Source organism: Myotis nattereri (assembly GCF_964212035.1).
Source record: "Myotis nattereri genome assembly, chromosome: 13".
Lineage (NCBI taxonomy): Eukaryota > Metazoa > Chordata > Mammalia > Chiroptera > Vespertilionidae > Myotis > Myotis nattereri.
The window spans coordinates 22,531,142-22,548,827 of NC_138088.1; the positions used below are offsets into that span (position 1 = coordinate 22,531,142).

At 37.6% G+C, this 17,686-nt stretch overlaps 1 protein-coding gene across 1 annotated transcript in view; it reads left to right on the plus strand.

Moving 5' to 3' along the window:
• Positions 1-17,686, plus strand: part of CTNNA3 (catenin alpha 3) — a 1,265,562-nt gene that overhangs the window by 659,196 nt on the left and 588,680 nt on the right. The window contains exon 9 of the mRNA XM_081105050.1: positions 1,182-1,334. Within this exon, the coding sequence (XP_080961176.1) occupies positions 1,182-1,334 (153 nt within the window). The remainder of the gene's footprint in view (positions 1-1,181; positions 1,335-17,686) is intronic.

Genomic DNA, 17,686 nt, shown 5'->3' on the forward strand with positions numbered 1-17,686 from the left:
ATTTGCCTTTCTGCATACTAAGTAGAATTTTTCCTACAGCCTTTGTGAAATTGTTGGTAGCTGGAAAATTTCACAGTTCTGAGCAAGTTTGACCGTCTTAGGCAGAGGTATTTTTCTCTCAGAAATCTATAATTATTATGGATTCATTTTTCTAAATGAAAGAGAGAATGTACTCTTTTTTATGTAGCTACATCATTCAACCCCTTTAAAGTGTATTATTATATCTCATGTAATCCAAAACTAGATTAAGTGTCTATTATTTTTTTTAAAAAAAACACCTAAAATATAATTTTCACAAAAGGCAAATTACAAATTTCCTGTTTAATAGGAATTCACTTCTATATTTTATTGTATAGAGATTATTAATGTAAATGAGGAGGTGACCAAACAACTCTGGGGCATTCATACTCATTGAAATTGTTAATGAAACATTTCATGATATTGTGATCCTTAAGGCTTCAATATTATATAGATTCCATTTATTAATTTTCTAATGCAGTTTTAAATTCCTGGAACTATCTGCTGAGTAGAGTAATTGCCTGATTGTCATTTATAAGCTTATACATAATCTAATTTAAAGGAACTAATTGTAGCAGAATGTTACACTTGTTTAATAATTTAAGGTGTGAGGGCAAGAACAATTAATGCAAATGAAGAAAATTGGACATCACACTCATTTATTATTCTCTTTGCTCTATTAATCTATTATCAACTGGCATAATCAGTGATCTAACTTGGTTTAATTACCATGAAGTCTACAATTTAGCTAATCAAAATTTATCAGTTCCTCCAACAAGGTAGAAAACATTTCATAATTTTCTAATTATGAAAATACATGATGTACAATGTTGTTTGTACATGTGCATAAACATTATAATAGGTCAATTTCTTGAAGGAAAAAATGAAGTATTATCACTTATAATCTGACTTCTGGGATAAATACAATTAAAGAAAAAATTAGTGACTTTTGCGAGCAAGAGAGCTATTGCTCGATGATATTTTCTTCAATATATGGCTTGTTTTAGCTTTGTAAGTGACATACATACACAGTCATAAACATGACTTTTGGGATTGTGCAAAAAATATATAAAATTTTGTAGCTACTGAGATTGTAAAACTACAAAATAACTTGAACTCTTTCCTGATTTTATAAAAAGCATGAATTTTCTGTTTCTTCTCAGCTCCGTAAGGCTATTATAGATCATGTGTCAGACTCTTTTCTGGATACGACAGTCCCACTTTTGGTTCTCATCGAAGCTGCCAAGAATGGTCGAGAAAAGGAAATAAAAGAATATGCTGCGATATTTCGTGAACACACCAACAGGCTTGTAGAAGTAAGTGTGCTAGAATTTTAACTATTCTACATATGGGAGAATGAGGCCTTCATTCCTTATTTACAATCAAATTATACTTAAATAACATCTAAGAACTTATTACCAATGGAGCAGAGTTGGGCCAAGGTAATATAGAGGTATATATGTCAAACTGTATAAACCATTCCCCATTGGCTGGGAAAATGAGCAATTTATTTAGAAAGAGCTATGAAACTATAATCAATATTTTTAAATGACTATTTTTTTTTCAGAGTTACACAAATAAACTGGTTAAATGCAGATACTTTGTTCTATCCTTACAAATATTATTCCATTAAAACTTAAAAGTATCAAATATTCTATCTCATGCTAATTTTTTCTACCATATTTTCATGGCTGAATTACTCCTTCAGCTTTTCAAATAATATTCCACTATATAACGTGACTATAGAACAAGAACGTAGGATATATAGAGGTAGAGGGTTCCAGAGTAATTAAGTACTGTTTAGTGGACTGGTCCATGCCTTAGGTGGGGCAAGAGGAGATGATAAAACTTAATTTCCTCCTACTTATAAAGTGAAAACATTGAAATGCTCCATGATTTGGGAGACAGGGTGGCATATGTTCCAGGAACCATGAAGGGCTGGGTGATTCTCAGGAGACACATAATGGAACCTATTGTATTATGGGCATCAAAATGCAGTCACAGTATAAGAAAGAGCCTGACTGGGAGAATTTCCAATACCCAGTAATGTGACAGTCTTCACAGGGCTGGGAACCAGTGGCAGGAAGGGATAAATGTGATTGACCACATCCGTATACCAGAGAGATATACCGCTGGTGCCCATCAGTATGACTGTACCAATTGTGAAGGCTAGTGTCTATTGTCATTGTCAGTGCCCATGCCATACTGGTTATTGAAGTTTTAGATTGTCATACCTTCCTAAACTGGCTATGAACACTGGTGTAATATGTGTTTGGGGGCCCAAATTGCTTGTAAACCTTGTGTTAGAAATAGTCACCATCTGGATTAGAATCACAGCTTTTGATATAGCATATACTAACATATAGGGCTTTACCAACCTCTTTAATGTGGGTCCACTGGAAAGGGAGTTTCTGATATGGCTAGCACTTGTGCTATAAGTTCTCTGAATCCCAGTCTTCACATCTCAAAACTGAAAGGAGTTGATAAATGAATGATTGCTAAGAATACATCAGACCTAAATCTTCCCCACCTTTAACTTTGACATGTCCTTTGAACTTCCCAGAATTCCACGAGATAGGGCAAGGTTACAATTCCCCTTGGCCTTATCCATACTAATAATAGGGTAATATGCTAATTAAGGTGATGTCTTCCAGAGGACAATCTGGACGTGCTTCTGGACAAAGCCGCAGCGGCTGCCTGAGGCTCAGGCAAATTGCGGATGGCAGCTGCTGCTGCCCAGGGCTGGCCCGAGAATCAGGCAAGCCTCAGATGGCGGCTGCCGCTGCGAGGGCCAGCCTGAGGCTCAGGCAGCTACATCTGGCTGCGAGGCCTGAGGTTCAGGCAGCCATGGTGGCCACCAGTGGCAGCAGCAGTGGGGTGATGGGGACGGTGCCTTCCCCTGATCGGCTAGGTCGCCTCCGGCAGAGGGAGGCCAGACTGTAGCTTAGGCTGGGGGCTGAGGCAGAGGCGGTTAGGGGCGATCAGGCTAGCAGGGGCCAAGGTAGGGGCAATCAGGCCAGCAGCGGGGCAAGATAGGAGCGATCAGGCTGACAGGCAGGCAGAGGGGTTAGGGGCAATCAGGCAGCCAGGCAGGCAAGCGGTTAGGAGACAGTGGTCCTGGATTGTGAGAGGGATGTCCATCTGCCGGTTTAAACTCACAGTCGGACATCCCCTGAGGGGTCCCAGATTGGAGAGGGTGCAGGCTGGGCTGAGGGACCCTCCCTGCATGGATTTCATGCACTGGGCCTCTAGTATGGAAATAAAGGTACAAAATCCAAACCAAGTTAATTAGTCAGAGCTGATTTCCAGGTCTGCAATTTTTAACTAATTAGTTCAATTATTTATCATTTACCTACTTTTATGTATTCCTTCTTATCTTCATTCCTCCAATATGTATTAACTATTTCAACAGGAAAGTGTTCAAAGTAAGGGAGCAGCACAGAGGGAGCAGGTGGTGAAAGGGAACTGAGTGTAGCCCACAAGATTTGTAAAAGTTTTGACTAATAATGTGTTCTCCAAGATGAGGGCATAAAAGCAACTTTTTGGTGAAATATTCTGAAAGTAAAAGTTAGTTTCTGCTAATAAAGTTGCATCCATTTCAATTTCTTAGTTTAGTGTTTCTATGAAATAGAAATCTCATAAGGTGCTCAGTGAAGAAGGACTCCTTGATCACATAATCTGGGAAAAGAAAGTTTATTCTCTTGGATATTTTACATTTCTGAAAAACCTAGAGTTCAAGAGACATCTTTAATGTGTCAGGATTTCCCCAAATCAGTTTACTTAAGGAACCCTTTCTTTCATTCACTTATTAGTAAGTTAATGCTTTTAAGGAACATTTGAGAATGCTACTGTACTCTATTACCTAATAATGGTCTTTTGTTATGTAAGCAGAGCTTTTAGGGTCTGCTTTAAATGTTTAAGAGTTTTGAAAATTATATGTTTTATGTAATTATTGAAAGAAAAGATTTTGGAATTTTGAACTATTAGGAGACTGAGAATGAGTCTAATTTAACTCTGCATGTTCCCTTAACACTTTTTAAGATTATGCTAGAATTGGAGTACTCTGGTTTATTTAGAAGCTGGTCTAAGTTTCATTTTCAGTTCCACTTAACTTTTACTACAAAACAGATCACCCCCAAACTTAGTGTATTATTCATTCTCACTGATCTGTGGGTTGACTGGGCCGAGTCGGGCTATTCTCACTTAGACTCTCTCATGTGATTGCTGTTAAATATTGGCTGGTGCCCTAGTTAGGTGGTTCAGTTGGTTGGAGCATCGTCCCATACACCAAAATGTTGTGGGTTTGATTCTAGATCAGACACTTACCTATATTGTGGGGTAGATTCTCAGTTCAGGCACCTATAGGAGGCAACCCTTTGATATTTCTCTTCTCCCCTTCCCTTCCCTTCCCTTCCCTTCCCTTCCCTTCCCTTCCCTTCCCTTCCCTTCCCTTCCCTTCCCTTCCCTTCCCTTCTCCTCTCCCCTCAGGGGAGGATAGGCTGCGAATGTAGCCCTTCAAAGGTTTGACTAGGCTAGACCTACAAGATGGCACATTCCCATAACTGAAAGTGATGTTATCTGTCCTCTGGGAGCTTAGCTGTGGGTGGTGAGTGGAGCACCAATACATGGTTCTGAGATGAGAAGTCCTAAGAGCTTGCCAGACCCAGAAAGTAGAAGCTGACATTCTTTTAAGGCCTGGGGCAGAAATTGACAGGTTTCCTCTGGGTTTTATTGGTCAAAGCAATCGCAGAGCCTGCCCAAACACTAGGAGGGGGCGGCAGGTGTGGGCATGAGATGCCACTTCTCAATGGGAGGAATAACAACGGATTTGTGGCCACCTTCAATCTATGACTCTTCTCTGGGCTTCATTTTCTTTATCGATAAAGTAAAGGCTTTAAAAAAAGATAATAGCTAAGGCCACTACCAATTTCTAAACTTCTATGATCCAACAAATACTATTTAAAATGAGAGAATTCTATTTTTCTAAGAGAGAGATCCATAGGAGAAAATGAAAATGATTTTTAAGTATACACTTGCACACTGTATTCTTTATCAAAAAAGGAAGCAAAAAGAACACTACATTTATCTTCCAGGAAAATGATTTTTGAAAGGAGCTATCTAACCAAAACAACAGAGAAAAACCATCATTGATTTATTACAAACATTGAGATAGAAGTATCTGTGACAGTTGGGGAAATAGGAGAGCGTATACATATCCGTTTCAGAAGACATTCTGAGTTCACTTATAGATGACTTACCATTCCCCCTGCCCTGTCCCCACTTCCTACCACCTCTCCTACACAGCCATGCACACATACCCATCTTATTCCCAAGCTGGGCAATTTCACATAGCAGGGCAGAGAGTCTCAGATTCTAAATGGCTTCAAGAAAAAGCTATTTTCAACATGTCTGGGTTTTGATACCTCCACTATGTTTGTCAGAGAAATCTAAAATCAGTGAACTTGTTGAAGTAAACCTTAAATAGGAAAAAACAAAAAGTTCACTTTTGAAGAATTCCTATCAGATCTTTGAACAAAAACTCCATGCTGGTAAAAGAAACACTTTAGATAATGATTAATGTGTAACTTTTACAAAAAAAAAAAAAAAAAAGATAGTAAAAGGTGGAACTAAGCACAAAGCACAAAAACACCAACCATTAAGAAATTATGTGGGTAATAAGTAGAAAACCCAAAGGATTTGGGTGTTGGAGGAAAAAAAAAGGGGAATAAGGAGCAAACTGGCCAATAATTAGGCCTGAACATTCCTATTCTCTAGCAAAGTCATGCCTGAGGTCTCCTGTTATATTATCATATAGTTTGCATAAAATTATAAAATGATCATGGGTAGTACCAATAATTGGAGAACCTAGATCCTTGTGACTGATTTTATTTTGATATACTGAACTAAGTAGCTATTATGCAAAGCTACTCCCACTTTGAACATCCAAGTTACTCCATATTTTTGGATCCACCAAGCCACAGTGGGAAGGAGAAGCAGGGATAAGAAGCTGGCATTTTGAAAGTCATCTTCGCTTAGTGATTAGCAATTAATAACAAATGTGCTCATTGAATTATTCTTCTGAGTACTTTGATCTTGCACACATGGTTACTTAGGGCAGCATGAACTCGACTGGCTTTCATCAGTAATACTGATTAAACAGGAAGTTTAAAATATTAATTTTATCTTAAAAATAAAAATATCCGGTAATTCTGGAGAGTAGGGTTTTTATCTTTTATCATCCTGAGCCTCCTTGAATGATAGCAGTCTTTACAGCTAGTGTCAAATAAATCTGTATTAAATGAAGGAACACATTTCTAACAGCAACTCAGTTCTCATTCTCTCTAAAAACTTGACTTTGGGGATTTCATAACTAGACTTGAGATATATGACTGAGCCTAATTATTTAGTGGAGTTCCTCCCTACTCTACTGCACATGGATACCTTAAAATTCTTCCTCGCAGTGATTTAGCAGATGCCTTTGCCATTAATTATCAAGAGCAGGCACTATAAACCCTGCTCCAGATTTTTGCCCAGGAGTTTGTGACAATTTAACAGCATCTTTAAAGGACTTTGCCCACTCTTAGAGGTATAATCTGTAACTTTAATGTGGTGATACAACTATTATTCAGAAGAATAATTGTCATTATATTCAACAAATGTATTATTGATTAGAAGAGTCATATAATAAATAATACATATTTCTCTAAAATTAATTTTAAAACTCCACTATTATTTTTGAATCACATTTTACTTTGTTCTCAGAAAAATCAGTTCATGCTGACACTACAGTTGCTACCAACTACACCGGTAAAATCTCCAGTTTATCACATGGATTTTAGCATGTTAATTATTATTAGCTCTGGCAGTGTTAATGATCTAGGCCTGAAAATGTTCTATGAATTAAAGAAGTTTCTCTATGTGGAAAGCCAGCTTTGCCAGTGCTTTGACTTACTCATCAAAAATTCATCTGTGTTCATGCACCTTATTTTAGTAAGTTTCATGGGAGCCTTTTATCAAAAAAGAACAAAAAGTGGGTGGACATTTAATTATAATACTTCCTTCCAACCTACAAAGCTGATTGTTCCCACTCACAGAATGGTGAGCCAGATTTAGCCAAGCCCCAGCACCAAGAGAAAGGGCTTTGAAGGGAGGGACTCTTGCTGTCTTGCAGAAGGCGCTTATTGCTCTCTGCTCTACTGATATCTTTGCCTGTTGACACATGCTGTTTAATGTCACACATTGCTTGAATTGATCATCGGCTATCAAATAAGGATATGCTCAGTTATCAGTAAATAAAGCTGTTGGAATCCCCTTCCATTTTTCCTCAGTCTCCCTTCACAAGAAATCAACAAACCCATACTTACAGTTGTACACAATCCAGCAACTTTCTCAGTGAGCACCTTGGCAGCTCTCCTCTTTTGGTGGGAAGAGATGTTATAGCTAAGGAAGCAATGCCTTTGCTTATGTGGAATAGAGCCACAGGTGTGACTGCCCACTCCCTGGATTAGAAACCCTCAGCATATTAATCCTCTTTCAGCTAAAAGATGTGATGAACATGATCCTTAAAAGCCTCGTGAGTGACCTTTCCATGTTTTAGAGGTCTCTGTATAAGTTTCCCATTCATGGTCTTTGGAGTACAGGAAAAGGGTAGTGTTACAATTACAGAAAAGTCAGAGACTTTGCACAATAATCACAATAAAATATATATATATATATATATATATATATATATATATATAATTGATTTCAGAGAGGGAGGGAGGGAGAGAGAGAGAGAGAGAGAGAGAGAGAGAGAGAGAGAGAGAGAGAGACACATCAATGATGAGAGAGAATCATTGATTGGCTGCCTCCTGCATCTGCAAGTCCACACTGGAAATCGAGCCTGCAACCTGAGCATGTGCCCTGACCAAGATGGAACCATGATCTCTTGGTTCAATGGTCGAAGCTCTCCTGCTGAGCCCTGCCAGCCAGGCAGGAATAGATAATTCTGAATGGAATATTAGTGTTTTGGGATTAAGAGGAGGGAAAAACTATATGGGATTAGAGTATTATGGGAATTCAGCATGAAGTAAGCAGTATTTACATCAAACCTTACATACATAATTTAACATTTTCTAATAGGTAGGAGTTGGATTTGAAAACTAGAACTCCAACTGGTGATAACAGCATCTCATTCCTGTGTTCCAGAAACAATGGGAATGAAATCTAGATGGCTAAGTTGGTTGAAGCATGAAGTGGAATAGAGGCAGTTGATAACAGCTTTGGATATTTGACTGCCAGGGTGAAGAGTTCAGGTTTCATCTTAGGGAACTGGATCCGGTAATGGAGTTGGCGAGATGCAGGTGCTTCTCACCAGGGAAGGATTTACAAGGCAGTCATATTTTAAGGGAGAATGGGTATGGACTATTTTGCATTTGGATATGAAATGTTTTAACCCCCAACAATTGATTCAATCTCATGAGCACTGTCTGGCATTTAAAAAGGACTTAAAGTGCATTTAAAGTGTAACTTATCATCATACAGTAGAGAGAAGAAAATTAGTTTTAATCATGAAATTGGAACAGAAAAGAAGTGCCTCATGACTTAATGGTACCAGATCGATGCTACCCATTAGAAACAGAAGGCAAACCACATACATAATTTAACATTTTCTAATAGTCATACTAAAAAAAAGTAAAAATAAACAGGTGAAACTAATCTCAACAATATGTTTTATTTAACCCAGTGTACCTCAAATATTATTTTGACATGCAATCGATATAAAAACTAATGAGATATCTTATGTTCTTTTTTTGTACTTAGTCTTAGAAATCTGGCATATATTTTATATTTATAGCCTGTCTTAATCTAGACTGCTCACATTCTCAGTGTACAATAGCCTTCTGTGGCTGGTGGCTATGTATTGGACTAGATAGATGATTAGCAAGTTGAGGACAGGAGTGTATTTATTCATTCATTCATTTATTCATCCATTCAACAAAGATATCTCCAGTGCCTACTATGTGACATATTCTGTGCTGGATCCTGGGAATGCTGTCTAGATCCTTTGCTTTTGTTTCCTAGCCTGATATATAGTAAGTGCAGCATTCAGTAAATCATTGCTGGATTAATTAGCATATAAACAAATTAAGTAGAATGTTTATTAATCCAATGGAAAATCTTTTTTAAAAAAATTTATTGATTTGATATAGAGAAAAGGAGATAGAAAGAGAGAAAGAGAAAAGAAACATTGACTTGTTTTCCACTTTTTTATGTATTCATTGGTTGATTCTTGTATGTGCCCTGACCCCATCAAACACACAACCTTCACATATCAGAACGATGCTCTAACCAACTGAGCTACTCTACCAGGGCTAGAAAAATCTTAAAGATGGTAAACAGCATGACTCCTTGAGTGATGTGTGAAAAATAGAGACAGATTTGTGTTTGAATCCTGGCTTGATGTCCTTGGAAAAGTCATTTAATATCTCTTGTATGTATCTTGTAAAAGGCATACTCCATTGTAAAGTGAAGATAAGAGTAAGATCAGATGGAATGGCGGATTAGTGTACAAAATGCTACATGATGTGGACAGGATTGTTCAGTGAATATTATTCTTCTCCCTTTTCCTCTGTTTAGCATGTTGTTGTTTTTTCTTCAAAATTTTAATTGAGAAAAGGTCCCTTGAATCTCCGATATTAATAAGCAATGGCATTTTCCTTTTGAAAATTTGGTTCGATAAGATAATTTCAAATTTGCTGTAGCTTTTGGATTTTTGTATTCAACTTCCAGAAATAGATAAAAGTGTTTTTAAAGAACATTAAAAGGCCAAAAGATGGCATGGGCAAAAGCTCCTGTAGGAATTACGTAGTCAAAATTTGACATACAATTAATTGGTGTGTGAAACATCTCTGAAACCAAAAACTTCCCAAAGTTACTCTCCATGATGGCATTTGGCCAAGAGTTAGTAAGTAAGCATGCCGGCTGACTGACAAGGAAACTGAGATCTGGAAGGCACACTTCGTTTTAATCACCAGTCTGATCATGGAATTGGGACGGATCTGTTCCTTTGAATCAGTCCGCTATTCCATTCAATTAAAAAATACATAGTGAGTCCCTACAATGTGGTCTTTTGAGTTCATCTACACTGTTAAAACTTGGTTCCATTTATGGTTTTTGGTTTTTAAAAGAGAAGAGTTCTAGTCTTCTGCTTAAGTGATTTTAGCAAATCACTAAACCTCTCTGCAATTCAATTTAATTATCTGTAAATGGAAAATGAGGGGTTAAATATCCTTCTCCATTCCTGGCATTCAAAATTCTAGGAACCAGAGAGTAATTTGTTTTATGCATGTAAATAATATGGTCATACATGGAGGAGGCTGGTTAACCAGAAGTATTCGAGGACTGGGGGTTTTTATAGACCTTACAGGACAAAAATAAGGTAATAAAAAAGAAAAACAAAGAAAGAAATTAAAGTCAAATATATAAAATATTTAGTAATCTGTATCAGCATCAGGCACAACACTTTCTACTTATTACCTCATTACATCCATGCTCACGATGAACATTTTGCTGATTTGGAAACCTTGACTGAAAGAAATTAAGCAGCCCTTCTAAGGTCAAACAGCTAATACATGGCAGAGTAGGGCGGCAGCTCAGTTCTAGCAATGTCAGAGATTGAAGGAATAAAGGTAGAACAATAGTTCTAAGGATGGAGGAGCTCAAGTTTTATATATTTAATTACTTGATGGAGAGGGGAAAAAACCTTTCTGAGAGCTTTTAAACAAGAGATCTGCTATTAAGTGGATCAAGCTGTGAAAATTCCAAGAATCTCGAATCTTCCACTCTCCTTGCTATAGAAGTAGAAAGCCAGAAGCACACATAAACTCCTCTGGATGCATTCTTTATCACTCTTAGGTAACTGCTTAGCTCATGGTTAGTGATTGGTCCAGGATGAAAGGCCATCGTGAGATCAGTCGTCATTTTCTGATGAGAAAGTCCAAGTAGTCCATTTGTAAGTTGATTGTTTGTTTGAATCTTAGAATATATTTTGCTTTTTAATCGCTATTATGTATACTACTTTGCTCTCTTAGTTAGTTCTCCAAAACCTATTAGTTCCCTAATACAAGTTTAAAATTGCAGAGCATTTTATTAGGAGTATTCTTTCTAACCTAAAATGCATTTAGAGTTGTCCCTCCCCATCACTCAGTCCCTTTTCAGCCTGTTTTTCAGAGAATCCCCAAGGTAGAGGCAGAGAATTCAAGTGCTTACAGTGGGAGGACTAATCAGTGATGAGTGAAAAGGGAGTACCTGTGATGCAATGCAGAACCTAAGCATACTTTAAGAGATGGACACAAACTCATCCTTGGTCAGTTGTTGCTGTGTTTGAATACAGGCTCTCTGTTATCAGACAGAATTTCTTTATTTTTAATCTTTAATTTCTTTATTGGTTAAGGTATTACAAATGTGTCTTAAAAGAGCCCAGAAATATAGATTTTAATATAAAAGTATATTTATTTCCAGTTGTAGATGGTTGAATTAATTTAAAACAAAATAAAAGCAAAAACACAGTCCCATCACTTGTGCCAATACATAATGCCAAAGGACCACTAGTTTTGCAATCTCTGCTCTAAGGTGAAGTTTTGAAAGACAAACTTCAGCAAGACGGATTTGTGTAAGATACTGGGATAAGATCTGCAGGATGTCTTATTAGTGAGAATCAGGTATTGTAGGTAGGTAGTAAAATGCAAGAAAGGAACTTGGGTTGGGGAAGTGGGTTTCTTCCAGCTTTCTTTTCAGTAGTAGTTAACCTAGAAAGTGGAGGTGAATTTAAAAGGGTTAAGCACACAGGGAAAATAAACTTTTCCCTCTGATTTCCTCTGCTGTTTGCAAGGGTAGGAGTGGGGAGAGGTTAAGGGGGATCTTGCCAAAGGACCATTCTTATGTACATTAGGCCTGCTGAAAGCTACAGCTGTATATGTCCAGAAAATCCCTTTCATAAGAAAATAGTTATGCTGGGCACTTTCTGCAAGATGAAAGTGTTAGATTTGATGCCTTTAAAGAAATTGTTCTGTTACTGAAAAATGAAGTCAAATTTACTCTGCATTCCATTGGTCACTTTGTATAAAGACTAACCAGCATGCAAAGAGACTTGGGTTTTCTAAATCACTTTGATATTTTTTTTTTGAAATTATTCATGGAGTGCCAAAAGAAAAGCAAAACATCTTTACAGGGTTTGACTTTTGTGCTTTGAATTAGCCCAGTAAATGACTACTACAAATTATCTTTCTTTTCCCCTATCTTTCACTTTAACTAGATCACTCTTTCACCACAACCATCGGCATGGTCAAATTATTACTCATTGTGTCAAAGGAGACTATCTAAGTTGGCCTTAATTTTTCTTTGCTAGCAATATGATGTCAAAAGCTTGTTTGCAAAAAGCCATTTATTATATATATATATATATGTATAATCACACACACAGAGATACACACACACATACACACACATATTTAAAACAGGAGCTGTGCTGGGCGCTGAGATGAATTCAATCACAGACAGAGGAAAGATAGACTCTGCCCTATAGGAGCTTATCAACTAGGATCAGTGGTTGTCAGGAATTGGGGGAAGGGATAAACAGGGAGAACACAGAGAATTGCTAGAGCAATGGAAATATTCTGTAAGATACAATTATGATTGAAACAAGTCATTATACATTTGTCCAAACCCATAGAATAAAACACCAAGAGTGAACCATAATGCAAACTCTGGTTTATCTGGTCATTTTTAGGATATGGCATGTCAATGTAGATTCATCAGTCGTAACAAAGGTACCACTCTGTGCAGGATGTTGATAGTGAGTGATCTATCCTGTGTGAGGACATTAAGTATATGAGAAATCTCTGTACTTTGCACTCAATTTTACTGTGAGTCTAAAAGTTCTCTAAAACTAAACTTTATCAATTAATTATTTTGTTAATTATTACTTTATTAATTTTTAGAGTTTTATTAAAATGAAAATACCATGGTATGAAGAATATCTAAGATAATGTCTTATCGGTGAACATAATCATGTGCCTCTGGTTAACAGCTGATTAAAATTATTTCAATGTCTTAATATAAACTCTATAGCCAAAATCTCCAGGATATTAATTAGACAAGAGCTATAGTGCATCTGTCACCCAGCAGCCGATCAGACATAAAATATACCCCGGAAAGCAGCCACAAGAGGACATTTACACTCAAATTAACAGATTTATCTTATTTCAAAAATTCAACTGTTTTTAGCAATACTGGCAAGGACCAGAAGAGAAACATTAAAGCAGTCATCTTTTTTAAAAAAGATGACCTTGAAGTCAGAGAAAATAGCTATGGGATTGCTTTATGAGCTTGGAGACACACACATGGATCTGACATTGCTGTTTTACATATGCTGGGAGATTTAGAAGGCTTTTAATCCCCAGATGCATACATTTTATGTTATCATACTTTTCCAATTTCCCAACCCCTTACATTAGCTTTTCTTGCTTAGTTTTGGCATGAGGTGATGCTGATGCCTTTGACACCAAAGAAGAGTCAATGAGCTTTGTGGCAAGACCTGCCAGCAGGAAGCAGAGTCAGCAGATTTGTAAAATAAATGGACTGTCACCATCCATTATTCTGTTTAGAAATCTGAACTGTTGTCAGTATACGCATCCCGTTTGACCCAGAAGCTCATGTCAGTGGGGGGCGGGGGGAGGAGGGGAATCCCCTCATTCTGTACCTAATTTTATTATTTTTATCATTGTTATAAACCTGCGTGTTCCGCAAGAGGAAGATGGATGAGGAAAAGCATAGGGATCACCCAAGATGCATCTGTTTCTGTGCTTGTTTCTAAGATACCTTCCTATCTAAGCATCGTAAAAGAACAACCCACACTAGAGTAGTTATTCATCACAAGTGTAGGCGTCCCCTTTTTGAGAGTCCTGTTTTCTAAATTTTCCAGTATAGGAAAAGCACATTTCCATGACAATCCAGAATGTCACTTCTGGAATTTGTGGTCAGTCTCAGACATTTCTGCAGGGAGCTGATAGTAAAGATGAGACCTGAGATGTGACTGGCAGGGAGCTACGTGATGGTGCGCAGGTCAGTTTTCCATAATTCAGTCTGAGTTCAGAAGCTCCCTGCTGAATGGAAGGACTGTAGTGCTGCAGTGAGAGTGTGACCCTCCAGGGAATTGTACACGAGCTAGGGAGGTCTCAGGACTTCTGGGTGTGATCACTTACATCAATGCGGATTTAGCAACTTCCTACTCATCACCGGGCATGAGGAACCACTCAGTCCTGAAGAATTTCCAGCTCATTTATTATTTTTTAAGAGTAGGAATGATTTTTTTTTTCCTTGTTACCAGACTGAATACCTTCTTTCTCCAAGATGAGGACCACAGAAGGAAAAATTCAAATATTAAGGCCCAAGACGATAGACACTTTCTAAGCTTGTAAGCAACATTCAAGTACTTTAAAATAAAAACATTTTAATTAGGTTCTATTCCTGGCTGTGCCACTAGACTGTGGACTTTATGCTTTTGGGTAAGTCATCGTCCACCAGCATTTTATTTCTGTTGAACCTTCTATCTTCATTATTTTAATGAATGGAGTATTTTTTTTCCCCTTGGATGATTATTTGAGATTATCGACCAAAAATGTATGAAACACGCAATGAATAACCCCTTCGACCATTCACAACTCCATGACCTTGTCTGTCCAGCATGTGAACACACACCACAATGCATCCACGTTCAGTGACATGTAAGAGGAACGTGTTTAAAGTTGTGAGAACAAACTTTTAACGATCAACTCCACGGGATGAAAATAGTTGTGCCAAATTTGACCCCCATGGAGAGCCAAGGGAGGTCTCACTTTAGACTCTCTCGACCTCTGTTTTTATGTGGAGGGAGACATTGAATATAGCCTATGGCAGAGACTGAACTTTGTGGTTCAGTTTCCTCAAATACAAAATGAGGCTAATACTACCTCACAGGGTATTGTGAAGATAAAATTACATGGTTAATGTGCCAGGATTTAGAAAAGGAAAAAAAAATGCAGATAATTCTTATAGTAATAGCGATCCTGTGCAAGTACTTTTGTGTGCCAGACAATGTAACAAGCATTATCTCATTTAGATATTATTTGCCTCCTTTTATAGAAAAGGCAGGTTAAGAATGGTCAATAAGCTTACCAATGTCATTCAGTGAGAAGATGCCAGAGCAGGATGGTGTGCACAGGTCTGAATGGATTCAAAGCCCATAATCTTTTTTTTTTTTCCATTGTACCGTTATAAAAATATCCTTTTTTGTCTTGACAAATAATTTTGGCCTTGAAATCTATTTTCTCATATTACCTACGAATGTATGTTAGCATGTAAAATGACAAAATCAACTTTGTTACATCTGGTTGAACAGGAGGAGACAGACGGAAGAGCCTGACAGAACCTGTGGTCTGCATTCTTATTTTGCAAATAGGGAAATGAAGGAACATGCCTAAAGCATGCAAATAGTTGGTACAAGGGTGATTTACCAGAGCCCCCTATTTTTAATACCTTTAATATGGCTTATAATCTCATGACTTTTCATAGAGTAATATTGTGTCTTGTCTCTTTAGCTAAGAATATCAGCACCTAAATTTCTAGCTCTGTGCAGGATCATATCCTCCACATGTAGGGGGTACAGTGGTCATTCTATAACTGTCAACTGAATGGATAAATAAATAAATGTGACCACCTATGAAGTGCATCCTTCAGAATCAGGCTTGGCTTTTAAAGGCTGATGAGCTGACACTCTAGTTCTTCAGATATTTTGTGCAGCTTAACAATGTGTTTCTAAATGGTAGAGTTAATGCCAGCAGATGAACTTGTTTGCTGATGTGATTTTTATCAAGTTTCCCAGTTGGCCTTAAACAGTTGTAAAATAACCAAATAGGAGGTAAATCTGGACTTTCCCATTAAGTTGAAAATATTTAGAGTCTAGCCCGGCCAGTGTTATTCAGTGGTTGAGTACTGGCCTATGAGCCAGGAGATCAAGGTTTGATTCCTGGTCAGGGCACATGCCTGGGTTATAGGCTCGATTCCCAGTGATTCTCTCTTGTCATTGATGTTTCTATCTCTCCCTCTCTCTTCCTCTCTGAAATCAATAAAATTATATTTAAAAAATATTTAGAGTCTAGGTTGATATTTCTGCAGATGCCAGACTTGCAAAGGCTTGAAACTTGAGGTTAACAAAATACATGCTGCACTGGTAGGAGGGCCCCAGACCTTGTAGTGGCTGATCACTAGGTACATGGCGATGGCATGATGAATGAGAGCCATGGAGTGCTGAGGGCAGCGCTGACTGTGAACAGGCGACTGAGTTTGTGCCAATCCATATAAAATAAGGAAGCCAGGGTTTTAAATAGTTACCCTTGGCTTTTAAAGAGCTATTGTGTGTTAGTGTGCTTAAAAGAATTTAACACTTAGATTTGAAGTAAGATATTTCAGAGGTCATTAAACAATTACTGGGGGGTCATGACTCCTGAAATACTTTATTGTAGTCCATTGTTCTCAATATAAAGAAACCCTTAAAGACATAGTGGTTACACCTCAGATTCAAGAGTAAACTCAAGCGAAAAGTTTCATTTATTGAAATACAAAAGAAGCTTAATTACACTGATTCTTCTCTATGTCATTTGGTAAGTATTTTATTTTGGGCTCATGTGGTAGGTAATAGCCCCATTTTATGAAATGGTATTTGAAATTTTAAACTAACTAAACTAGCCAATTATATGCTAACATAAAGCCAATTTTTAAAAACATAAGTGCAAAGCAAACAACTTTTCTCTACTAATCGTTGAGTAGCCAATAACCATTAGATTACTACTAGAAAGAGGTGCTATGGGACAGTAAATCGAAAGAAAGGGGCACTGAGTCTTAACACAAATATCTTCTCCTCGCCTACTCTCACTAACTAGCTGCTTGAGCTTGGCAAAGTGTTAACCATGCCATTCAGGAAAGAGGTGGCAATAGATGGTCCATAAGGTGCTTCTTGCACTATACTTCTATCACTTCATTCTATGATCTAGGGGAAAAGATCATATGCAAATGACATAATTTTATGTTCTCCATAATAAACGACTTAATTATTCAAAGGAATAGTATTTTTGACCAATTCAAAGAAATGGAATCTGTACAAAGAAGAGCTAAATAAACAAACAGACAAACAAGCCTCTCATAACACAATTTCCTGATCAGTACTTGGTGTATCCAGATTGTAAAAACTTACTAAGTGATTCAAAGCTTCCCTCCCCCTCTCCCCCAGCATGGGATCTTTCCTTTTAAAAGAGAAAGGCCTTACAGAATGACTCTGCTGTGGGACAGCAGTCACCTTTGCAGAGACTGCAGCCCTCCCGCCTATAATTTATTCTCTCCCTCCCTCCTCCTGCCTTTCCTCTGTCTCCTCCTTCTTCTCTCTAGAGCTCCCATCTTCACTCTCTCTGAATGCATTCTTCCTGTACAGTTTTCTTTTTTATCAACAACTAGAAGCACCTCATGCCAGACATTTTATGATCCAATTGAGTGTATTACAGTTTCCCTTACAGCAGAAATAGAAAAGTCATTTAGTATCTCTCCAACATGGCTAGAGTATCTGTCTCAGATTAACCACAAGATCTCTCTTCCCCCC